We start from the raw sequence: 25658 nt of genomic DNA, 5'->3' as shown, positions 1-25658 counted from the left end.
TCAGGCGTGAACAGCCTGCGTCAGGATGAATGAACGTGTCGAGCCACCGTGCCACTGAATTTCACGGAGACTGAGAACGAGATGTTGTTGATGAGGTGGAGGACAGGAAAACTACATTATTTGGTGGTCACAGTAAAAGTAGGAAAAGTATATAAATAGTATAAAATAAAGCGAGTGAGTGGCAGCACGGCGTTGCTGCGCTAAACGCCGTGAGTGCCCCGGCGCAACAGGGGGGACATGTCCCCCCGTCTTTTCAAAATCATGTTTTTGTCCCCCCCACTTTTTACAGTTTAAAAACTAGCGGTAGGCTCAGCCTGTAATTGCAAATCATCAAGACACTTTGTGCGAAGACAATGCGAGAACGGCCCGGCAGCCCCGCACCCCCTCCTCCCCTCTCAGTACTGCTCAAGGCTGATCTATGGTTCCGCGTCACACCAACGCGTACCCTACGGCGTAGGTGCGCGTCGCCGCGTACCCTACGGCGTAGGCTCTGCATCGTTTTAACGCGGAACCATAATTTAGGCTTACACCCGCACGTAAAGGTTTCATGCGCGCGTAAAACTCATTATATAAAAAAATCTGTGTCCCTTTAGGGGCTCCGTAGAGCCCCTAAACGCTCTACGGAGCCCCTCATTTGTTCTGTCCTCAGTCACTCTACGGTTGTCGCGGTGGGTGACTAGGAGGTTCCCGGCGTGTCCTGGCAGGGGGGCTCCAGCAGCACCAGAGTCCTGACTGACGCTGAGCTTCACACACAGAGGGACACGATCAGCGCTATTATATTATAAGTCTGATATATGTTGTGATATGTGATGACATTATTAAGAGTATGACATGAATCTGGCTTCATTTCACCACCTCACAGCCTGCGTCGCCAGTTCCCCATATCTTAAGTAAGTTCCTACGGGGGGTCAGGGTTGCCGTAGAGATACGCAGATTTTTCGGTTAGTTTTTTCTTTTTAAATCCCAACCTTTGCGTAGAAGGTGGCTTGCGCATCTTTCAGCCCTGTTTTGTGCGCAAGCAAGCTTTATAAATGAAGCCCCTGAACTGGGACCATTGTACTGTCACTGAAAGCCAAGATTTAACTCGCAGTTTTGGTTTGACCAAATCTTAATGGCAGTGCTCTGGCGTGAGTCTGCATACTGATCGATATTGAGGGGATTTAAACAGATCTCTCATACTGTTAAGTGTAACACTAAGACGGTGTCTAAATGTTTGCCCATTATGAATTACTATCTTAATTTTGTTGACATTCACACGTTTTTTAATATAACCAATTTGAAGTCAGTGAAAAAGCTGTTAAACATGGAACTCAGCTCATATCTTATAACCTTTTATTTTATTAAACATTGTTAAAGGCCATTGCTTCCAAATTTTAAAAACGATACATAATATTGCTGCATGTGAACTTATTTTTCTACTTCTCCTCTTGTTCCTTCTCCTAAACATTTGTACAGCGCTGCTGCTCTAACAGCAGTTTGGTTTGGAAGGGGGAAGTTCAGTCGCTCATTTGATTCCTACCTAAGCTGACTCGAACTTCCATTATAGTGCGGGCTCGTTTCTTCCTGCTGGAAGATGGACATTTCAGCTCTGTAAATAGAAAAAAAATAAGTAATTCATTGGAATCCAGCAAGAATAAAATCCAAGAATAAAAGCACAGTGTATTTATGGCAAATAATGTTAGGATAAAGTAACTGCTGATATTGACATAATAAACACAGGAAAGTGTTTGCGTTGGTCTGCATATCAGGTTTATGAGTACATGTGCAACTAATTGTGTAGGAACAGATCTTTAAAATGAAGTGAATACAACAACTAAACACTGGAAGGGGTTATTTCAGTGACACGTTCTTCACTGAGAACAAAAAGAGATGTTCTGGTGCTGTTATGCAAATCCAATTCAGATAAATTTTTTAACTTGCATATTAGATTTCTTGCTATTGTCTACATAGTGTATACAATGTACAAAGACACAACGTCATTATGTCTTTAATCAATTGTGAATCATGTGTATTGTAACAATTTTTTAAAGTTAGTTTAAGAGTTTTCTTTTTCGCTAGAAATGAGACATTGAAGGCGTCACTTTTTGGATATACAGTACGTAAAATGCAATGTGTAACAACATTATCTGACATGATTTCCTCCTACTTTATCTGAAATAGCATATAAATATTTATTTTGAAATATTTCATCCAAATATTCAAAGTACTGTGTAAAGTATAGTCAGTTTAACTTCAATTTAGCACATAAATCAGGCAGTTTATAGCTAATTTCTATAACTATCTGCATGGAAGATTATGTATATGGTATATGTAAATATATCACAGAGATAAAACTCTTTGTGTTGAAGTTCTTGAGAGACTATTTAGGGTGCTTTCACACCTGTCCCGTTTAGAGCAGTTGTTCTGAAACAGGGGGAGTTTCCCCCTAAAGATCGGTTCGTCGCGCTTGGATGAGGGACAAAACAAGCGAGCCGAGATCACCTAGGAGAGGTGGTCTCGGCTTGCTTCCATTCGAGACCTGGAGTGGTTTGTTTACAGTGAGAACATAATCAAATGTTTTTCCCGGGGTAAGGAAGAGGAAACTCCTTCTGCGTTCATTTCTGACCAATGAGAGAACAGTTGGTTCGCGCATGGCATTTGTTATCAGCTTTGAACCACTACAGACGGTTGCCTTGTGATCACAAACGCCACAAACAAAAAACGAAACAACTGTATTGATTTAGCCCCTAAATCGGAACAAAACAAACGAGCCACAGGTCTGAAAGCACCCTTATACAACAATTTGTCTACCTGCCACTTAATAGTTCCTGCATTAATCAATGGCCATCAGGGTTAAGTAGAGAAGTACAGTATTCTCACCGGTTCTATACGGTGTGCCGGACAATTTGTCGGTCTCAAAAACCAGCCCAGCATCGTAGAACACACTCATGCCATCTTTTCCTCCACCTGCGGTGCAGGCTGTGTCGTAGTGCTCCACTGTGTCCCAAATCTAAACAGAACAGATGTCATTTAAACTGGAAAATTAGGATACAAATTATTTGTATATATCCTTAAGCGTGAAGAGCTTTTCCTAAACAATCTGCAGTGTTGTAGGAGTGCGGTTGATGTAGGCAGACAAACGACGGAGATTAATTCCTCTTTGGAGAGCACTCCATTTAATTCAATTCACACAGTGAGTAACCAAAAACCACAATCAGAAAAAATGTCGCGCAGGAAAAAACGTCAGCACCTCTGAGGTGTGTCTGTACTTCTTAAAGTAGCACGTATAATTAAAGGAAAGAATATCCCTTGTAAAAGGAACAACAAGGCATTGTAACATGGGCGAGGTCGCCGTGAATTATAACTCTGAGAATTAACAATTATCCTGTATGTGTATATCCACCACACACGTCCCCCCAGAATTCACAAGAACAGGCCCAGTGAAACGACCAGGGACCCGTATGACCCTCCCAAAGCTATTCCGAAACTCCTGAGCAGGCGGAGGGGGTCGAGGCGGGGGGGTGGCAGCAGGCTGCTGATGGCGAGCAGGTGCTGGGTGGCAGCGTGGGGAGGCCAAAGGGGGCGGGACCAGCTCCAAGGGAGGCCTACCCGGGGGGCGGCCGCGCCGAGGTGCCTGAGCCACCTCCACCGGGCGGCCCAAATCCAGGTGGGCCGGTTTCAGACGGTCTACTGAGACGCGATCCATCCTGCCCCCGACGTCGATGACAAAAGTCTTATCACCGGCCTCCACAACCCGATAAGGTCCATCGTAAGGCAGTTGCAGGTGTCCCCGATGTGCATCGTGGCGGACGAAAACATACTCCGCAGCTCGCAGGTCAGGGGGAATGTGCACCCGAGGCAGGCAGTGGTGTGAGGTTGGAACGGGCCGGAACGCCTGAGCAGAGTCCAGCAAAGTACGGCGTTGGTCGGATGCAGACCAGGGGACCGTGGTGTGGGGAACAAAATCACCTGGGACCCTGAGGGTTTGGCCATAAACCAACTCCGCCGAGGAAGAGAGGAGGTCCTCTTTAGGCGCAGTTCTAATCCCCAGCATCACCCTTGGCAGTCTATCCACCCAGCCGTCGTCTGTGAGAGAAGCCTTGAGGGCGGCCTTCATGTCCCTGTGAAAGCGTTCACACATGCCTTTGTCCTGCGGGTGGTATACCGTAGTGCGGTGGAGAATGACACCCAACTGACGAGCAACAGAAGTCCAGAGGTCGGAGGTGAACTGAGGGCCACGATCCGAAGAGAGGTCAGAGGGGACCCCGAACCGGGCGACCCAGGAACCAATAAAGGCCCTGGCTACATCAGCTGAAGTCGTCGCAGACAGCGGGACAACTTCGGGCCAACGGGTGGTCCTGTCCACCATAGTCAGCAGGTGAGTAAATCCCCTGGAGGGAGGAAGGGGTCCCACCAAGTCAACATTGACATGATCAAACCGTCTTTCAGGAACCGCAAAATGCTCCACTGGGGCCTTAACATGGCGATGGATCTTAGCGCGCTGGCATGCCACACAGGTTCTGACCCGGTCGCGAATGTCCTTTTTCAGGCCGCGCCAGACAAACTTCGCAGCTACCAGACGTTGAGACGGCTTACTGCCTGGGTGCGAAAGGCCATGTACGGCGTCGAAAACTTGTAGTCTCCAAATATGTGGCACCACAGGACGGGGGAGGGCCAGAGAGATGTCACAGAGCAGCGTTGCATCCTCACCGAACGGGACGTCCGCCAGCCGGAGGCCAGTGACCGCTGTCCTATACGACTGAACGTCGGGGTCGGAAGCTTGGTCCACAGCCATGCGGGCATAGTCTATTCCCAGGTGGACAGCGCCAATGAGGACCCGGGAGAGGCAGTCGGCCACAACATTGTCCTTGCCTGACACGTGTTGGATGTCCGTGGTGAATTCCGAGATGAAAGCCAGGTGGCGCTGCTGCCTGGCAGACCATGGTTCCGACACCTTGGCCATGGCAAAAATCAAAGACTATGAACAAACTGCTGGAGAACTGCACCTACAGCATAATCCGAGGCGTCCGTGGTCAGGGCAACTGGAGCGCCAGGCACGGGGTGAGCCAGCATGGTTGCACCAGCGAGGGCATCCTTTGTGGCAGAGAAAGCCTCCAACATTTCCGTTGACCAAGAAATGTTATGCTTTGGCGATTTTTTCCCTTTGAGAGCGCTGTACAGGGGGCGCATGAGGTTGGCAGCCCGAGGCACGAAACGGTGGTAAAAATTTACCATGCCACAGAACTCTTGCAGAGCCTGGACAGTGGGAGGCCGCGGGAGCTTCAGGACTGCTTCCACCTTCGACGACAGTGGAATCGCCCCAGCGTTGGTGATATGGTGGCCCAGGAAATCCAGTGATGGCAGTCCAAACTGGCATTTCGCTGGGTTGATGATCAAGCCGTGCTGCTGAAGGCGGTCGAAGAGCAGACGCAGGTGTGACAATTGTTCGGCCTTGGACCTGCTGGCTACGAGGATGTCGTCCAGGTAGACAAAAACGAATGACAAGTCACCCAACACAGTGTCCATCAAACGCTGAAAGGTCTGAGCAGCATTTTTCAGGCCAAACGGCATCCTCAGAAACTCAAAAAGCCCGAATGGGGTGATCACGGCCGTCTTAGAAATGTCCTGAGGCTGGACGGGGACCTGGTGATAACCCCGGACAAGGTCGACCTTAGAAAAAATGGACGCACCTGCCAGGTGGGCTGAGAAGTCGTGGATGTGAGGAATAGGGTAGCGGCCCGGCGTGGTGACTGCGTTAAGGCGCCGGTAGTCGCCACACGGGCGCCAACCACCATTGGACTTAGCCACCAAGTGCAGAGGAGAGGCCCAGGGGCTGTTGGACCGGCGGATGATGCCAAGCCGCTCCATGGAGTCAAACTCTTAGCCATGGAGTCAAACCTTAGCTATAGCGAGCTTGTGTGCGTCCAGACGGCGGGACTTGGCGTGCACAGGCGGGCCATCAGTGGAGATGTTCGTTGAGGCGGATGAGAAAGTAGGTGCGGTAATCTCCGGGAACTCCTCGAGGAGGTGCGAGAAGACATCAGCCGGTGAGAGGGCACTAGACAGCCTTGTAGGGGCGGTATCACTGTGTTGGCAGGGCAAGGAGCTGAAAGTTTCGACAAGGCGGCGGTTGCTCACATCTACCAAAAGTTTATTGGCCAAAAAGAAATCAGCACCCAAGAGGGGGGTTGACACCTTTGCCGACACAAAATCCCAGGTGAAACGCTGACCTGCCAAACACACCGTCACAGTGCGTGTGCCAAAGGTATGAATCGTGCTGCCGTTGGCGGCCACCAGGGGGGTACCGTGTGGCCCTGCGCTAATGTCCGTGGCAGATGCTGGCAGTGCACTAATGTGGGCACCCGTATATCCACCACAGTGTAAACATAACATCACATCTATTTATATCCCACTCCAAAAATAATTATTCAATTAATTGCTAGGTTTCCAAAAATGTATGTACTGTATATTTATATGAATATGTATAGAAAACTGAACAGAGAGCATAGAGAAATTACCTTTTTCTGTGTCAGCCGGTGCTTGTTGTTTAAGATGTAGACACTTTTGTCCACTGCCACCAGTCCAACTGTGGCCCCTGGATCTCCTATGACCCTCAGACCAAAAGACCTTTGAGGTTCATAAGATGGAGAAGGTCTTGATAATTCCAGCTTCAGCTAAAAGAGCAAAGAAAACTGGTGATCTGCTTTATAGAAGTGAATAAAAAAAGTAATAATTAGGGCTGTAACAATATATCGTGCCACGAAATTTCGCAAAACAAAAACGTCACGATACGTGTCATGGAGGTGACAAATTGTAGCACCATATTGGGTTATTAATATTAATATATTGTGTTTATTAGTAACACGCATCTTATTGGTGCAGCGGGATCACGTTGCGGCCGCGCCTCTACGCGCGGACAAAAATCTTACTACGCTCAGAAGAAACTAGTACCGTTTTGTGGTCCCGATCACAGGACTCTTGGAGGTTTTGAGCTCCAAACTTTTACTCATAAGGTGAGCATGAATCAATCTTTTTTGTGATGTAAAGATTGTGTCGTCCCCAAAGATGGGAGCGGGATGAAACGATAACGGGGTTCACCTTACGGCCTCAGGCTGGGAGCATGTGGCTGAAGCTCTTAGCTCTGTCATAGCCTAAATAACGTTGCATTTTGAGTTTGGGACTTTTCATATTTTTATTTATTTACTTTTATTTATTTATTTATTTATTTATTTATCTATTTATTTATTTATTTATTTAATTTTAGTTGTTTAATTTCTGGAAAAGAAAAAAGTCAAGTCATACATGAGAGAAACTATTCAGTTTGTTGCAAAATATTTTTACTTGTATGAAACTGAAAATGCATAATGCAAACCTGACATTTACTTTTAGTTCAGTTTGTGGAAAATGGTTGGCCTGGCTTGCTCTTTAAAACTTAAACAGTAAAAGCATTACAAACTGTAACCATAGGGCAAACGCACAGCATTGTTTTGTATTTTGTGTCTTTCAAATAAAAGACAATTTTTTTCCAGTCATATGTTCCTCATTCAAGGTTGTTGAAAAACTACTGCTATAATATTGTATCGTATTGTTATCGTGACCAAAGTATCGTGTATCGTACCGTATCGGGAGATTAGTGTATCATTACACCCCTAGTAATAATCAACCATTTTAGTTTATGTAAGCGTGTTTTGTTATACACTCCTTTAGTTTGTTGGTTGTCTGTGTTGTTTCTCTCACCGTTCCCATGCAGGTGTCTATTACGTCAACCCAAACAGAGTCCGATACCACTTCAGCAGAACCGATATGGTAATAAGCTACAATGCGGAAGGAAGGCAGCATTTCTTTGTCAATCTGAACCATCTCGGCCAGCTCCCTTTGACGACTGATCTTGAGTCGTTTATGTCTCTCTAGTTGTCCTTTGCTCATAATCTAAGAAAAAACATTCACACATTAGTATATAAACACCTTCCCACACAGAATCACCTCTACTAGGTGTATGATGGGAGATAACTGCATGAGCAAACACAGAACATCTCTCACAAGGTAGGTGACGTCATTTATTTCTTTATCCACCCCGCCGAGGTTCAAGATGATTCTCATGTTGGCTCCTACTTCCACCTCAGCAACATCCACATCTACAAGCACAACATTTGTCAGGGTAAAACTTTAATTTTTTTTTTTTTTTTATGTGATCCGTTACCAGTAGAAAAAAAAATTACCGTAAGAGAGAATACTGTGGATTTCCTGTTACCAAATGAGTCACCTGTGACTCATTCTTGGGAAATAATGATGAATTAATGCTCATTTGATCAATCTGTCATGGTCAGTCCTCCGCTCTGATCTGCTTTCAGTGGTTTTCCACTCCCCTCTCTCGTGCTCACCCCATCTGCCAGCCACGCCCACCTGTCACTCACTCCACTCACCTGCTCTCCCAGCTGCAGCTCCTCAGTAATCAAGAAGCTATATAAACTCCACTCTCCTATTTTCCCACTGCCAGAGTGTTCCTTTGCCATGCAAGACTCGCCAGTGTCCTGACCTCCCGTTGCCGACCCTGCCTGTTCCTGGACTCTGCCTTGTCTCCTGCTCTCCGGTGCCTGACCTTGTCTTCCGAACCTGACACAGATTCCTGCCTGATCCTGATCCTGCATTCCTGCCTGCTCTTCACTCCTGTTGAGAAATAAAGTAAACTAGACTGCTACCACTTTGTGCTCTGTGTGCTGCTTTTGGGTTCTCTGTCGGCCGTAACACAATCGGTCAGGCGAATAACTAATCTGAATTAAGATAGTTAATTGATAATTACCAAACACCTCCCTTATAGTTTCTAAAGTCGAAAGTGGACAAACAGGATTTAAACAGGATTTTGTCTGACTTACCCCGTAATATTTGGGACATCACTTACTTATATGGAGGTAGTGGTTGCTTTTAGATTTGTATGGATGAGCGACCATAGAGTCTTGTGCTTGTCTATTAGGTGGATAAATGCCATGTTTTGTCTTTGCCTGAAATGAAAAGGCACACATGTGAAGTTATGCCTGCAGTTTAAAAAAAACACTACTTTCTTTGTGACTTACCAATTCTATGACACTTTAAACAGTAATGGATAGTATGAAATGCACGCACCCACACACTGACACACACATATTTTCAGAGTAGGGGTTTGTTTTGTTATTCCAATTTCTTTTTAAAATGTACTCTCATTTCACAAAAGATTCAACTTGTTCTTTACCGCTACATGAAATGACAGCCCTGGTTTGACATATGTTTCTTGCTGGGTGATGTTTTCTTCAGTTTTGCATGCATATATGTCATATATAAAGGTTTTACCAAATCATGGTACCAACTATTAATACATATGTAGACAGTTGTAAAAAAAAAAAGTCAAGGACTCAAAACTACGTCCGATGACACCACCCACGACTCTTTATGTCAAACCATTCAAAAGTTATTGCAGAAAATAGGAACTATCAAATATGGACCAATCAGATGAAGGGGGGGGCGCGCTTTTTGGCATCTATCGTTGCCACGGTAACGCTTTTGACTGAGAAAAGGAATGTCCATCGTCGCAGGATCGAGACGCACATTTTGATGTATAACACACCTGGGTGCACATTACGGTTCGGGCCGCATTAACGGCCGAAGAAGTGACATAAATTGCGCCAAAATTACACGATGAATTCAAAATGGCCGACTTCCTGTTCAGTTTCGGCCATGGCGCCAAGAGACTTTTCTTTAAGTTGCGACATGATACAGGTGTGTACCGGTTTTCGTGCATGTACGTCAAACCGTCGTATTGTGGGGCTTGAGGCACAAAGTTTTGCTGTTAAGCCATTAGGCCACGCCCATTAATGCAAACCATTAAATATCAAGTTTTTTGCCAGGCCTGGCTTGCATGCAAAATTTGGTGACTTTTGGGGCATGTTTAGGGTGGAAAAAAGGCCCTCATTTAGTCAGAAAAAATCCTACAGATAAAATAGGGCCTTTGTACTGTCAGTGCTCGGGCCCTAAAACAATAATGAATTAATTAATAAATAAGACAAAATAAGTTGACATAGATAGGAAAAAAAATGAATCACACAAGTTTCAAAAACATACCGTAATTGTCAGGGTCTCTGAGTTTAACACTGTATTGATGGTAAGCCTGGCAATGCCGTGTTCAGTGGTGATGCCGTCCACTGAACCAGGCTCAACTGACACAGGCACTCTATTTGCAGGCGTGTCGTCAGGATTCAAAACTTCAACCTGCAATTTAAAAAAAAAAAAGACTGTAGGCTACAACATAAAAATTATTTAAAAGTGTTTTTAAACCACTGCAGAAAAAAAGTCAGGCTATTTACTATTCCTTACAAACTGGCATGAGTCAGTCTTGATAAAATCCTTATTGGCTTCAAATGAGTGTCTCTATTTGCAAGTGACATGTTAATGATAAACTAATCTTCAAATATGGGTACAGCTAAAAAATTCCCATTGCAAAGGAGAAAACCTGCCAGCTGCCAGCTCAGTAGAGACATAGACACAGGTTGTCTTACCTTGAAGTGTAAAAGGCAATAAAAGGGACAACCTGCTGAGCTTACTGAGCTACTGTAGCCTACTCCAGCAAAACTTGGTTATTATTAAATTATTATTATTATTATTATTATTATTATTAAATTATTATTAAAAAATTAGGTTTTTTTTGTGAGTTTGTTTCATTTTTGATTTTGAATCTCATTTCACAAAAAATTAAACTTGTTCTTTACCACTACATCAAAAGACAGTCCTGGTTTGAAATATCTGGGTGTTCTCTTGAAGCGTATCGTGTAGGGTGATGTGACAATCTTGATGTTTCTCAACTCTGCTTCCACCATTTCACTACCTGTTTATGAGACAGACACATGAAAATAACAGTATAAAAAACAGAACAAAAAATGCAGAAAAGCTAACGTCATCACTCACAAAGACATCACTTTAAAACATACATTATATACCCATAGTGGGAGGAAAACAGCTCAGGCCACAACAGTGAACACGCCCTGCAGGAAGTGCACAGGCCTAAACTGGCCACATTTGATGGAGGTGAAGACTGGGACTCCATTTGAACGCCAGGCCAGGAAGTATGGATGGAGCGCTGCTGAGTGGACAGGCTTCATGAATGTTAAAGAGGAGCTGCCATACGGTATGTTTGCTCACTGCCAGAGTGCACAAGGGAGGATTATGTTCTGTTAGTGGAGCGACTCACTCAGCGTTTTGGAAAAAGGGACCCCCCTACCACAGTTCGAAGTTGGGAGAACTTCGACAAGGTCGGGAAACCTCATCTGAATTTGCAGAAGAAGTGCAACGCCTTGTCACATTTGCATATCCAGGAGTGGATCTGCAACTGCAAGATCAGCTGGCAACTGACGCCTTCCTTAAAGGTCTAAAATATCAAAGAGTGGCCTACGAAGTTATGAACCGAGATCCATGCTCCCTTGCGGAAGCTCAGAAGAGTGTGGAGGTTCATGAACATAACTTCAAAGCTACTGTAGGACGTAACACTGAAATAAAGAACAGAGCAAGATGCATTTCTTGGGCTGATGATGGAGAAACTATTGAACGGTTCCAGTCTACGTATTCAACCCACCAACAAACTAGAGCAACAACACAACCTCCGCAGCCACTAGAGAGAAAACAGGACCATAATCAGGTGCAACCGAGCCGAATGCGCTCACAAAGTCCAAGTCCAAACCGTGGAGCCACTGGTTCGTGTTTTAAATGCGGGACACCTGGGGTCCGTTTCACAAAGCAGGTTCAACAAACTCTGAGTCTAATCCTGAACTCTTAGTTGATCTACTCTGAGATTGGAAACTCAGAGTTTCCGGTTCCAGAACAGCGGATTTGAGTTAATTTACTCAACTCTAAGTAGTTTCACCTGGAGTTAACCGCATGCACCACAACTATAAAAAGACAGCATCAATGGAGCCCTGATACAACGATTCACCATGGCAACCGGCGACAACAAAAGATCCACATACTTTTTCTCTTTTTTTTAACTTTATTTAACATTTCAATTTACAAAATCCCTTTGAGGAAACATTAGTTTGCATCTGAAGATCCACATACTTCACGCCACTGGAGTTAGAAGTGTTAATACGTGCGTATGGCGAGTATGAGAGCATATTTCGGAAAAAAAAAACAGCTGCAGCAGCAAAGGAGAGAATTGGCGTGGGAGAAAGTGGCTGCAGTCAATGTGTAAGTTTGAATGCAGTATTCATTTAACATTTAAGCACACTGTCTTATAATATTACAGATGAAAACAGTGGTGGAATGGTATTGAATGAAATTTTATTGTCATTTAGATCAGGGGCAGCCGCCACACCTCGGCTTCAGGTTGTTGTTTTTTTTTAATACATTTATGGGATTACTCTGTGTCTATTTGTATTGATTTATTCTATTACTTTATACATATAAAATAACTACAAATGCATATCAGAACAACATGATGGATTTCACTAGGTATTATCTTTCCCAACACTTGTACCCCCCTCATATCTTGAAATATGATGTCCCAGCATCCCTGACGACAGTCGTCGATCGCTATCAATCTCGTTTTTAGTGCACTCTGCAGTGTCACTAACTTACAAAAATGAAAAGGAAGCAGACAACCACGCAATTTCAAAAAAAAAGAAAGAAGGCAAGTGATGGGTCCAATGTTGCCCCAGCAGCAGAGGATATTTACGAGGCTGTAGCCACTGATGGATTAATTATGCAAGTTCATTTTAAGGTAAGATATCAAATCACCCTACCCTCTTATAAATCTGTTTAAGGGAAATATTTGCCTTTTTTTTTACTCTCTCTCTCTTTCTCTCTTCTGCTCCTCCCTCTCCTTTTTGCAATTGGACTTTAACTGTTTGAAGTTAAACTCGGATGTCCCTGTGATATTGTTGCACTGACATAGTGAATAAAATATGTTGCGTTTGTCAGATACGCTTTTTCTGCTCTCTAACTCTGCCGCTTGCTGTCCGTGGTGCAGAAAACGGATGTGTATTGCGTAAAGGCCCATTGGCTGAATTGACGCCACTGAGGGAGGAGACAGAGAGAAACTCAGGCTTTATTGAAGTAAACCTGCTAGCGAGCAGGTTAGGTTCAGATGGTCAGTTGCCATAGTAACTGACTCAGAGTTTGAGTTAAATCTCTTTCTGGAACTGAAAACTCCGGAATTCCCTCATCTCAGGCTTAACAAACTCAAAGTTTTCACAAAACCCGCTTCCTGGAATACCCCTCTGGTCTCCGCATGTGGGGGAAAAAAGCTTCACTGCAGCCAGAAATAACGGAGTAACGCACCGTTTGGTAATGGTAACTGCGTTACTGAATTTAAAAAGTAATTCGTTAGAGTATTAGTTAGCAAAACTAACGGCGTTACTGTAACGCGTTACTAAATAACGCGTTAGTCCCAACACTGCTTGTAAGTAACAGCCAACTAGGAAATGGGATAAATTGGCTAACATGCTTAACTCTATTATCAAACGTCCTCTTTTTGAATTTGCAGATGCTAAGTTGTTTCAGCCACTAGGTACAGTATATCAACATATTTTGACAGTAGGAGACACACTTACCACTCTCTGTCAGTACACTGACTGCTGCATATATGGTCATCCCCACCAGATCATTTATGTTTGGAAAGCGTTCTGTGATGTCCGTCTTCTTAAGTGTGACTACTCCCCTACCTCTTTGGATCTAGCGGTAGGGGGGGAAAAAAAGATAAATTAAAAAACTGAAGCTGATCAGTTAGTTTTTCTTTTTTTGTGAACATACAAATTGTTATTTAATTTGCTAATTCTTTTTTTCCAACATAATTTTATTTTAGGTTTTTTAATTACCTTAAACTTTTAAAAAAGACTAAAATTTTAAGTCTTTTTTTTTTTTAATTCTTAAAAAAGAATTAGGAAATTAAATTGTAAATCCAAGACAAAGTGAACTTTATCAAATCATGTAAATGGTTATGTCAGAACTGGATAAATATGGTGGCCAAGAGAGCACACTGTGATGTAACTTAGAAAAACAAATGCTAACGGTTGGGGCAAGTCCACTAGTTCACAAATCTCTTTAATTACGGTTTACACTTTATATTATAATTATGACTAACGACATAGCGCTAAGGCCCTGGATTGCTCAGTGGGTTTTTCCCCCATCTCTCTTTGTCTACCCATCTCCTGTCCACCTACTTTCAATGAAGGCCACTAGCCCCACAAAATTTCTATTAAAAACAATATGGATGAGCTGGTTATGTTACAAGGATACAGCTCATAACAAACGTGAACCAGTGACCATGAAAAAACAGACTGAAGAAAGATTTTGGGCCTCATTTTAAAGTGAGTGTAGAGCAGCTCAAGATGTCTGTGATTGTTGTTAAATTTTAAATTGCCACCATGACAAACCTAATACAGTGGTAGGGCACAATAAGGGCAGATGTCTCCATTTCCCAAACCTGATTAAAGATATTTTCCAGCTGTTCCGGCTACCAGCACTCCAAGTAGGTGGATTTTCTCTCTTCCCAAGACCTCTGACAGCAGGAAGGCGTTCCTTCTGCCTATGTCGATGCCCTTACTGTCTTATAGGCTACATAAACTAGAACTAGACAAAACAAAACCAAAAAACTCTGACTGAACTGTGTTTTTATAATGAGTGAGTTTATATTCATACATATTGTAAATGTTATTTTCCTCCAATTGTCACTGATATTGGCATAAGTATTTCTAATTTTACTTATTTGAAGGGTTTTGCCTACCTCGTGTCCACTAGGGGACAGTAGTAGTTCTGCTATAATGTTAGGTATGACTGAGTGTCGGCCATTTTGGGTTAATGTCTGCTTACACTTAGGGCCTGATTTACTAAAGGTTTGCGTGTGTAAAAACGTGTGCAAACTTGACAGCACCCGCAAACCAAAGTGCCAGCTGATCTACTAACAGCGTGCAAAGAGGACTGCGCCTCTCAAATGCGCAAAATAGCACACGCAATTCATTTAGTACTTTTGCCCTGATGAATAATCAATATGGGGCGTACCCGCCAGAAATCGCTAAATACTGGGAGGGGATGATGCAAATTGGTCCATTTACCACGCGCAATGAGATTTACCAAGCCTGAAAGTTTTTGCGGGGATTGTGATTGCGTCTGTATTTAATACGTTCGAAAGGAAGGTGCTAATCTCCACATGCAAAAGGAGAAATATTTTATTTGAATGTTAAATCGAGTATTATTCAGCAAAAGGTTGCCACAGGAGGCACATTAATTTTTTTATTTGTGATAATAAATAAATCACGTGTTTTCATGGAGAAAAAAGTGTTTCTTATTGTGCGCCTGTTCTGCAGTTGTCATACCCCGGTGTTGTGCCGTATTCAGCACCCCTGCCGTGAAAAGACCCCTCGTCTGACAAAAAGGATATTCTCATTCTGTGTCACGTTCTGTTTAGCGTCCAGTTTTGTGTTAATGATTCATGTTTAAATGCGCTCATGGATTCCACAATAGTCATATTCCCACAATCACAGTCACACATAACAAAAATCGGGTAAATGGTTATTGATGTCATTAATTAATAGCCTGCTTACTGTGTTGTCTTCCATAATATTTGTAAATATATATAATATAAACTCCTAAGTATGTGTTTGTGTGTGTGTATATATAAATATATTGAAGTGTCAGTGTGTTGTTTTTTTTCTTGGTCTACTTATCATTGAATATACGAGGGGGTGCTTTTCACGGCAGGGGTGCTGAATACGGCACAACAATTTGCCTCTTCCACTAATATCTCTAACTCCAACTCGTCAAATTTCATTTTGCGCTTGTGACTTGTGACTGTGCTTTCCATCCAGACTCTCCATGGCGCAAAGTTTGCGCTCGCAAACCGTAAGACGCGCAACACCTCATTTAAATACTGCTGTTTGCACCTGTTATCAATTGCGCACGCAATCTTAGTTGATCACCCGCAAAACACACAACAACAGCACGCGCAAACTTTTTCAGTGCACACGCAATTTAGTACTCTTTATTTAGGATCTTAGTAAATCGGGCCCTTACAGTAGGACACACACTTTCCTGTGCTCTTGTTTAGCATGTGTTGGTTAATTAATGTATGTTTATCTTACTATGTTTATGTTGAGTTAGTTATACGTATTTTGTGATCGCTTATGTAAACAGCGGTCACTTATGTTGTGTTGTTGTGCCTGCAGGGCTCCCACATTGCTGTCATTAAAGCATATAAACTGACATCAAGGAGTCTTTCTTCTTTATTAATTACAAGTGATGTTGTTGCCTCTATGGCTCATTTGGAACATTGTGAGAAAGTCTACTGTTGACATAAAATATATTACTTTTGCATATTTTTGTTAAATATCTGAGCCATTATCAGCATTTAGTTTAACCACCAATTTGACCTTTTGGCTCCTGTTAAGAAATCAGATATTATGATATAGACAACACAACGTGTAATGTCCACATGTGTACGCCAGGTCTAAGGATGATAGGGAATTAAATCTATCCATTGTCATAAAACTGTCCCTTTTCCATCTCTACTGTATATTTGCGTGTGTTGTGTGTATTTTAAATGTGGTTGACATGTGGTTCAATTGAACATTTTTTAATTTCACCGTGCCGCGCTGGGACGACATCTCGGCACGTCCAATAGGAGAGAAGGTGGTGGAAGCTGCACCGACTCCTCTCCCTGCGCCGCGGTCGCACATACACAATGAATGGAGTTGTATCGGTTGCTGTGTCGATTATGTTCTCACTACAAATAAAAAAAATTAACCGTTTCAGGTCTCGAATGGAATCGGGCCGAGACCACCTCTCCGAGGTGATCTCGGCTCGCTTGTTTTGTGCCGTTTCAGAGCGCGATTGCTGTGTTCACATATACCAAACGTTCCGATCTTTAGGGGGAAACGTTCCCTGTTCTGGAACAACTGCTTGAAACGGGACAGGTGTGAAAGCATATACAGTAAATTAAAAAGATGAAGCTGGAGTAATCTAACCAGACATGTTTACAGGAGAAGGACAAAGTACAAGAGTAAGAGGGGCTGACCAATCAACGGGCAAACAAATGGATGTGTTTCAAAAATATAAATATGTGCTTACTTGGACTCTCTGAAGAGAGCTTGGTAAGCTTTTTCGTTCATCCTTATTTATAATTCCAAACAACGCGTAGGCAGTTCCATCCAGCTTTTCACCAAACACATACCTAAAGCAACAGGACAACTATCAACAAGGAATCAATAAAATACAACATTCAAACTTGTGTTTTTTCCCCCCATCAATCTATAAATTCCCTTTGGTCTCTTAATCCAAGAGTAAACCCTTTTACATACGTAGCATCGATGTTGATGTTAATCTCTGTGCTGTCCACATAGAAGAAGGGGCTCTCTGGTGGAGCTGACAATTTCACCTCAAAACTGGGAAGTACTGTGAAATTATGCACATTTATGATGTGTTCAATTGATAGAGCCAAGAGGGGTCACTTTAAAACTTTAAGAGGGACTTACCATATTCTTTGACCTCAAACTGTGCTTCAAAGCTGTGTTGTGGGTTACTGTTGAACTTTGCCACCACTTTCCAAAGTCCAGTGCTAAACACAAGCAAAAGATGATAAAATATTTTTTTTTAAATGACCAACATGGATAAATATAACTATAAACATGTTTTAGAGACCATCCCATGTTGGCAAGTGCCTCACCTTACAATTTCACCAAGTGGATAAATTCCAGTGTATATCCCTGCTGTCAGCGAGAAGATATCTGATTTTACAACGATGTCACCAGGGGTCTAAAATATGAACAACAGTGAGCAAGATTTAGTAGTTGACATTATCAGTTGTGTTTCTGAAAGAAATGATGAACTAACAATTAAGGCACAGTGAAACCTCTTGTCCAGGGTTTCTGTTAGTCCTGCCCTTTTCTATGGAGCTCTGGACCTTTCTGGTGAGGTATTCGTTCTGAAATTGGGTTGCTGAATAAACTCTTTTACTTTGAGGCGCTTTCCTTTGCTGCTGGTCTTCAATCATGTTGTCTTGGATTGTTGATCTATGGTTATGGTTATGTTCTTGATCTGCTGATCTGCATACACTCACACCTCTCACACCAGACGGACACAGTGCCCTGTATCTTTCAATGCGGCCACATCACAGTAAGACTTTTATTCACCCTCTTTTCTCCCAACAACTGAACAGAACAATGACTTACTCGGTTACTGTGCGCCACCTAGTGGTCGTCAATTTATCACATAATTGCAAATAACAGCCATCCTGTTAAATCAGTTTTTCTGGCTTTTGGTTTTCTTTTAAATTTCCTCAGCGACTCCTGCACTGCAAAGGACCATTTCAAAGTAGAACAAATAAATAAATAAAAAACTTGTTTCAAGGAAGTTAGAATAATATTTTATATAATTTTGCTAGTTTTAAGAAATTTAGTCAAGGATTTTTTTTAAATGTATTCATTTTTACTTAAAATAAGGCAATTTTGACAATGTTTATAGAATATTATGCTTATTTCTAGATGGGTTGTTTCTTCAGGGTTCATTTGGTTACTCTTCCTGCAAATCTTGACACCATTATTTTTCTGGCAGCTGTATGTTGCAGATCCTTTACGCAGAAGGGTCAAATGCCTGAATATAATATGTGTGTGGATGTTATTTTAAACTTAACTAGTTCTTTGAAGTCACATGGGCAACTTTTTCACGATTTCTCCTTCTCAGTAGTTATCTGTATGTTCATCATACTATACAATATTAGTCAGACTTAAAACATTTTTCAATGGACTCTGTAGCTTCAGTGGCACTTTAATATTAAACTCTATTCATGAGAGTTTAAATATATTACCACAATGTCAATGACGACCGAAGAACTCTGCTCCAAGGGCTTCATGCCTGGGTTCAGAGCAAAGATCCTGTAACGGACTGTTGGAGAGACAAAAAGAAATGAGGTGACTTATATTAACGAGTTTGTGTCTACTTTCAACTAAAACTATAAACGTTACAGAAGAAAAAGGTACGCTCTGCAAAGACTCTGCACTGATCCCAAATCACAGTCACTCGCTCTAAGTCTCAGTTAAGTGTAGCTAAGTTAACTTTGTGTAAATATCTATTTCCGTGCCTCAGCACCCACTGAAAAATCAGGCATTTGCAAAAGGTTTGTGGAAGTTTTTCCCAGTTAAAGTGTTTTACAACAAACAAGTGATTGAAAAAACGAAAAACGCAAGTACCAGGATGTTGGATTAAAAACTTTCAGTAACATTGAATGCTTTGTGCCTTCAGTGGCCATCACGTTGTTGATGTGACAGAAGTGGTGAGACCCTGATATTTTGGTTAAAAAAAACAAGCAGTGTGTATAAAGGCGCAGCTATCAATCTCTCAGGAAAAAGGTGGAGATATTAAATACTGTAAATTATGAAGAGAACTGGATTCACTTTGTTTTACATTTTTCAAATTTTTACCTAAGGTGAAGCAGCTGAACAAGAGAGTTTGCTATCATTATTTGAAATTAGAGCACAATAGCAGTGGACAGCAGGGACGGTATTAATTCACAAACTGTGCAGGACTGTGTGTATGTTGTGCACTGTTAGCTGGCACCTATAAGAATATACCATTTGGAATTACAGCCCTAGACTTACTTATAGACGAATGGGAATGCTGCATATAAGAACATTTAATGCATTTGTTGTCATTTGCACATTGCAGCAGTAGAATAGCAGGTTAAACTAAATATCGCCATCACAACCTTTAAAAACAAAATTTTCAGAGAAAATTCTTAATTTCAGTAGTCATGCATAATTAGACTCACCATCGCTGTTGGGAGTATATATGGTCTTATCAGTCTGTATGAAAATGAAACCAGACTGAAATGATGCCAACACAACCTTCTCCAGCACCCGGCCAGGGAAGTGTGCCTCAAGGTAGACGTACTGCTTTAAGTTGCTATCTTTACTGAACTCACTTGAGGGGATCTGGAAATAAAGAGATGCCGCATGTGTGTGGAGATGGGAGTTTGTTGAAAAATTGTATACAGAAACTGCAACTGGCATGTCTGTGCCATGAAGTACTCGATAGATAGATAGATAGATAGATAGATAGATAGATAGATAGATAGATAGATAGATAGATAGATAGATAGATAGTCTGATATTGAGTCTGTTTTTGTGTTGCACGTGATGTGGGTGAAGTGGACAGAAGGCTTGGCATAGTGATCATTGCAGAAAAGCCAATTCACCAGTGCGGCTTAAAAAAGATTTGACAACACAAATCACATAACTGTAATGAAAACGGTGAAATAAGTTGATAAAATAATAAGCAATGAAATCAAATATAAAGAGTAGAACAACGCAAACCTTAATGGTTCCAAAAGCCTGGTGATTAGTCTCCCGATTAAGGTTCACAACTGTATTTGCCAAAGTTCTGTCTTTGGTTGGATGGTTCTTCACGTAGATTTGAACAGAGACACTGCTTTGAGGTTCCGCATCTTGAATTTCTATAAAAATGTTTTCCTCAGTTCCTATTCGCAGCAAGCTGGGGGCAGACATCACCTCCCTGGAGAAAAAGGACACCATTTTTTGTACTTCTGGTACTGGTACCAGACAAAACTTGTTTTTCTTCTGTATTATATTTATTAAATGATCAAATTTACAAAAGAAGATCTATTATGACTAATTTTTATTTTCATTTATTTAAGTTAATACAATTTTATGAGGTATGAATGAATTGTTATTAATATGCTATGTCAAAAAGCCACAGAGCTGAACAACAGCTCTTGGTTCAACGGTATAGATCTGTTCAAAACAGCAACTTTTAAGGTACCACCTCCTTCCACTGGGTTGGAAACGAGTGGGTCTGTAATGTCACAATAACCTTCATATCTGAACCGCTTGCTGTCTGACATTTCCAAACAATCCCAAACAAAGGGCAACTGTTGGTTATTTAAAAGTTTTCTAATTGGTTGTTATGTCAGACATCCAAACATGAGTTCTCAAGCACACCAAAGGAATTAGTTCTGTATTTATTTTATATAGTTTTTTAAATAATTTAATAATTCTATTTCATTCTATTCTTTTTTTTACAGAATACGTGAGGTAAATGCTCTAACACATACTGTAATCATCCCTGCTTTAGACAAAGGACATGGTAAGACTTTATAAACGGAGCCAAGTATAACATATTTCACTTTCAAAAATGTAGCTTTAAGGCAATCCAAATAAAACAGAATTTACACATGGTGTCTTAGAGAACAAATTAGTATAATTAACTACACATAATTAGTCGTGCATTAATAACCAAGACTCACATCCAGTCAACAAAATCGTCCGTCTTTGTTCTGGTTTGTGTTTGTGCATGGCAACACTGAACAAACTCAACCTGTGTCCTAACTTACTAACCTTGTAAGGTCTAAAATACAAATAAATAGTTAGTCATTACTTTGTAAAGACAATTCTGGCGCGCTTCAACGCATTATTGCTGACGATAATTTTCTCCTGCCAAAGAACATTTTTACATTTACAAAATTATCAAAATTAAGTTCTGTCACTGTCAACAGTTAAATGGTGGTACAAGCTGTACAACATTTTGTTCAATGTGGAGTTATACAGTAACCGCAGGACTATTTTCAACCAAAAAATGAAAAAGATAAAGGATTACAAAAATATTTTATTGCATTTCTTTTTTTCACTTGTCACAGATACATAAAGTTAGGTATGAAAATATAATTTTTTTCTTTCAATGAAGTATAAATGCTCAATCAATTTTAAAGAAGAATTGTGATAATTGTGGTAGAATCAAAGCCGTTTACTTACAAAGGAGTTCCAGCAGTTGGAGAACTCAGAGAGGAAAATGCTACTAAGGCCTCCAGCAAAAGCTGGATCCAACGCGTGCTCCTACCAGACCCCATACCTGCTAAGAGTGTGGACTCTCCTCATTTTATCCACGGGTATTGGCTTGCTCCTCCTGCAACTTCTGACTCATCCGGTTAAAGGACAGGATCACAACATCTCGAGTCTGTTTTGAAATTCTATTCTACATTGTACATCTTATCCTTGTCTATATCTTACCTCATTTTCTAACTAATGATCCATTTTACTATACATATGAAATACATTGTATATTGTGTTTATTTACTCTGAGCTGTGCTGTTTCATTCATAAATGTGTTTTTAGTGAATGAGGGCATCTCAGGAAAAGAGAGATTGCTTTCAACGGTTTTCATTGTATAAACGTCATGATAAAGTGATGGGTGTATGCGTGTATAGATATACATACATTTTTGAGCAGGAATCTGATTTTTAACAAGCTACTCATCACTTCAGCAGATTACTTAGGGAGTATCTCGAACAATAGCATATTTTTAAAACAACAATGTCTGATGTTGACTGTATAATTAGATAAATGCATGTTTTTTGGTTGTAAGGAATAGAAATCTGTTTTGAGCCAAATGTCCAGCAGAGGAGGGTAGTGTGTTGTAAAATAGTGTTATCGGCATAGCATGCAGATTAATTTTCCTGTTAACACACAAAGTAGGGGCTGCGTCCGAAATCGCATACTTCCACCCTAATGAGTATGCAAAATGAGTATGTGAGATTTTTTAGTGCGTCCGAAACATTAGAACGTACTAAATAGTATGCGTTGCGATGTAAAGCACTTTGAATTACCTTGTGTTGAATTGTGCTATACAAATAAACTTGCCTTCCCTTGCCTTATTTTTAGAACCACTAATCATTTTACGTATGACTTCCTTATACATCATTCATTCATTCATTCATTCATTCATTCATTCATTCATTCATTCATTCATTCATTCATTCATTCATTCATTCATTCATTCATTCATTCATTCATTCATTCATTCCTTTATGTTTTTATTCTTAATGGTTTGTCTCTGGTTGTGCATTCTGTGCTCACAAGTATGTACAAGTTTGTGTTTGGTAAGTCTAAATGACCCGTATGCATCAGCATCATTGTTTGTCATTCATTTCCGAGAGATCATGTGATTGAGCAGTGGACCATGGTTCTTAGCCAAGTTCAACAGGAGCCTAAAGAGTGGGCAAGTTGTGATTTTTTTAAATTAGCTTTTTGTGTAAGAATTGTAATGAAAGGGTAAGCGACATGCCTGTATTCTCCTCGACTGCAAGTTCAAGTTGTGACATCACAAAATATTGGACTTCCCTACTTTCAACCTCTCCTATTGGCTGACCCAGGAGCCATCCAGCTGGTTCACCCACAAACCACCACACACTTGATCAATGTGTGATCAAATCAATCAAAGTTGATTGATCAAATCAAAGTGATCAAATATCACTGTATGTTACACAAGCAAAGAAGGAATGAATCACTCACATATGGACAAGCCTAAAGTCTGCACACATATTATTACACAAAACAGAATATGCAGCAAAATAATAGTATTTTCTTCCTCCTTTAACAGATACAGCTTTACGTTTTGTAATATATCGTCATGCAAGTGTTGCAAGAGTGTGGCTTTTTTACTATGTCGACAATAAAGCAGGTGTACTCGGTGTGGCATATGGCATATATAGATGCATATAGAGATGCTTGTGGTTGGGCTAAAAATTGGGAAAATGTACAACAGCACTATATTTGTGCAACTATAATTTTGAATTGTTTGGTAACTTATTTTCTGTGCAAAGTCTCAAATTCTGTACAAATCTGCATGTTTCTGCAGGATGTGGTATGATCTGTCTTTTTCCATTCCTTAGGATTTTATGCGGCTTTGGATTTTCTTTGTTGTGCAAATGGCCACATTGTATACTATAGCTTCTCAAATCAAACCTACAAGCACTTTGCAGCATTTTCCAGGCATATACAGTAGGAGCAGTTCTATAAAACAATATTCCCACCATCAGGTATTAGCAGTGGTTTCTGTGTACTTTACCATTTTCTCCAAAACTCAGGGGATAATTTGTCTTATCAAGTATCACATGTCCTCTACATGTGATACTGTGGTTGGGTAATTCATCAGAATAATTTCAACCAATACAAAGTCTCAATTTTCTGCCAAGAAAATATTTAGCAGATGATATCTGGCAAGTCCTGAGAAAATCCAGGAACTGAACACCATACAGATTTTCAAAATCAATTTTTACAAACAAAAACATGGATAGTAGGTTAATTGATGTTTCAAAATTGCCCATAGGTGTGAGTGTGAGTGTGCATGGTTGTTTGTCTGTATATGTGGCCCTGCGATATACTGGCGACCTGTCCAGGGTGTAACCCCAGCCTCTCGGCTGTGATGAGCTGGGATAGACTCCAGCAGACCCCCGTACCCCTGGAAAAGATAAACGGGTATAGAAAATGGATGGATTGATACAAACAGTATTGCTCAGACATTGAAGATAAAATGCTCAAATCTTTTTTAAGTAATAACATTTGAGGAGATAAAATACTTAAATTAGTATGGACAAAAAGTTTTAAAGGAAAAGACAGAATGAGAAATATGATATCCAGCATTTATTTAACACATAGTCAGTAATTCATTAACTGTTTTGATCAAAATCCAGCACTGAGTAAATAAAATGTTTCATCATTGTTTTGGACAGTGTTTTTGTATATGGCGTAATTCACCACTGAGCCAACTAAAAACAAATAATGTGTCAATTTACTGGCATTTCAAAGACCAAAGTACTTTTAACCATTTTATGCAAAAGTGGAATTTACAGAGTCGTGTCATGGTTGTGTCATGGTGCTTTCACGGTATCTAAATGATTGTCCCCTCAGATTTTAGATTGTACTTCCACGTTTGGATAGTTGGTCTTTTGGGATGTTAAATCTTTTTTTTGAGACAATGCAGAACTTGATGTTAATGGTTCACAAATGAAATCCCAAAGCACAATTTTATAACCATCATGTTTGAGGTTTTTCTCCAGAAAAGCTGCGTTTTTGCTCTGCATCAGGTGCATCTATTTACGACGACCAAACAACTCTACCTTTGATTTGTATGTCCACACAACAGCATATTGACCCAAAGATTTTTCTGTACTGTGTCTACTCACTGGAAATTTCATAATTTCGCCAGATTCCTTGAATACATTTTTGGAGTTCTTACAATTAAAAAAAAAAGAAAGATTTTTTTTCCATAGATCTACCCCTCTTTTGACTATATGTTTAAAGGGCTTAAAAAGTTCTTTAGGTATTGGTTTGATATCAAACTTTTTGTTACTCAATGAAAATGAGACACTAAAGCATGATTTATGGACTATGTAGCAACTTTGCAAAAAGTCGACATACAGAACTCATGTTGTACTTGGTATTTATGGTTATTGTTGTTTATTTCACTCTGTTATCTCAACGCCAAAATCTAGAGGGCAGTGCAAGTGGTGTTCTATAGCCTAAAATCTTGCAGGAGCTGAGCCTCTTATTATTTAATTCCTACTTTTAACTCAGACATAGAAACAAAGAAAAAATAAGCACATTTCATATTAGTGAGTGATGATAAATGTTAAGGAACAGTAACTTTTACTAATATTCCTGTCCTCTGATCTTACTATCATTTTTCTTCTGAGCTGATGAAGGCTTTCATGACATCATGAACATTCCCCTCACAACTCATTAAGCTGTACAGATCACACAGAGGAACTATTGGAAAGGACATCAGGTTCAGTTTGATGAGCAGGTAAGCAGGATCTTACATATGTTGTATCCTCAACTTGATTTCATATTAAAAATGAATTCAATAAAGAAGGGGCCCTC

At 40.9% G+C, this 25658-nt stretch overlaps 1 protein-coding gene across 3 annotated transcripts in view; it reads right to left on the bottom strand.

Annotated features, from left to right (window-relative positions):
- The window catches only part of LOC133443725 (complement C3-like), a 47818-nt gene extending 25971 nt beyond the window's left edge, over positions 1-21847 (bottom strand). For all 3 annotated transcript variants that reach the window (XM_061720915.1, XM_061720932.1, XM_061720924.1), the window contains exons 1-17: positions 21753-21847; positions 20298-20496; positions 19754-19916; positions 18794-18870; positions 17654-17742; positions 17463-17545; positions 17289-17382; positions 17059-17161; positions 13548-13668; positions 10716-10831; positions 10072-10218; positions 8879-8978; positions 8020-8114; positions 7717-7908; positions 6498-6653; positions 2860-2989; positions 1520-1588 (exon numbers count right to left, since the gene is read on the bottom strand). In XM_061720915.1, the coding sequence (XP_061576899.1) occupies positions 1520-1588; positions 2860-2989; positions 6498-6653; positions 7717-7908; positions 8020-8114; positions 8879-8978; positions 10072-10218; positions 10716-10831; positions 13548-13668; positions 17059-17161; positions 17289-17382; positions 17463-17545; positions 17654-17742; positions 18794-18870; positions 19754-19916; positions 20298-20496; positions 21753-21847 (2029 nt within the window). The remainder of the gene's footprint in view (positions 1-1519; positions 1589-2859; positions 2990-6497; positions 6654-7716; positions 7909-8019; positions 8115-8878; positions 8979-10071; positions 10219-10715; positions 10832-13547; positions 13669-17058; positions 17162-17288; positions 17383-17462; positions 17546-17653; positions 17743-18793; positions 18871-19753; positions 19917-20297; positions 20497-21752) is intronic.
- Positions 21848-25658: the final 3811 nt, after the last annotated feature.

The sequence above is a fragment of the Cololabis saira genome, chromosome 1 (genome assembly GCF_033807715.1).
Source record: "Cololabis saira isolate AMF1-May2022 chromosome 1, fColSai1.1, whole genome shotgun sequence".
Lineage (NCBI taxonomy): Eukaryota > Metazoa > Chordata > Actinopteri > Beloniformes > Belonidae > Cololabis > Cololabis saira.
This window is presented reverse-complemented; position numbering and strand designations above follow the sequence as displayed.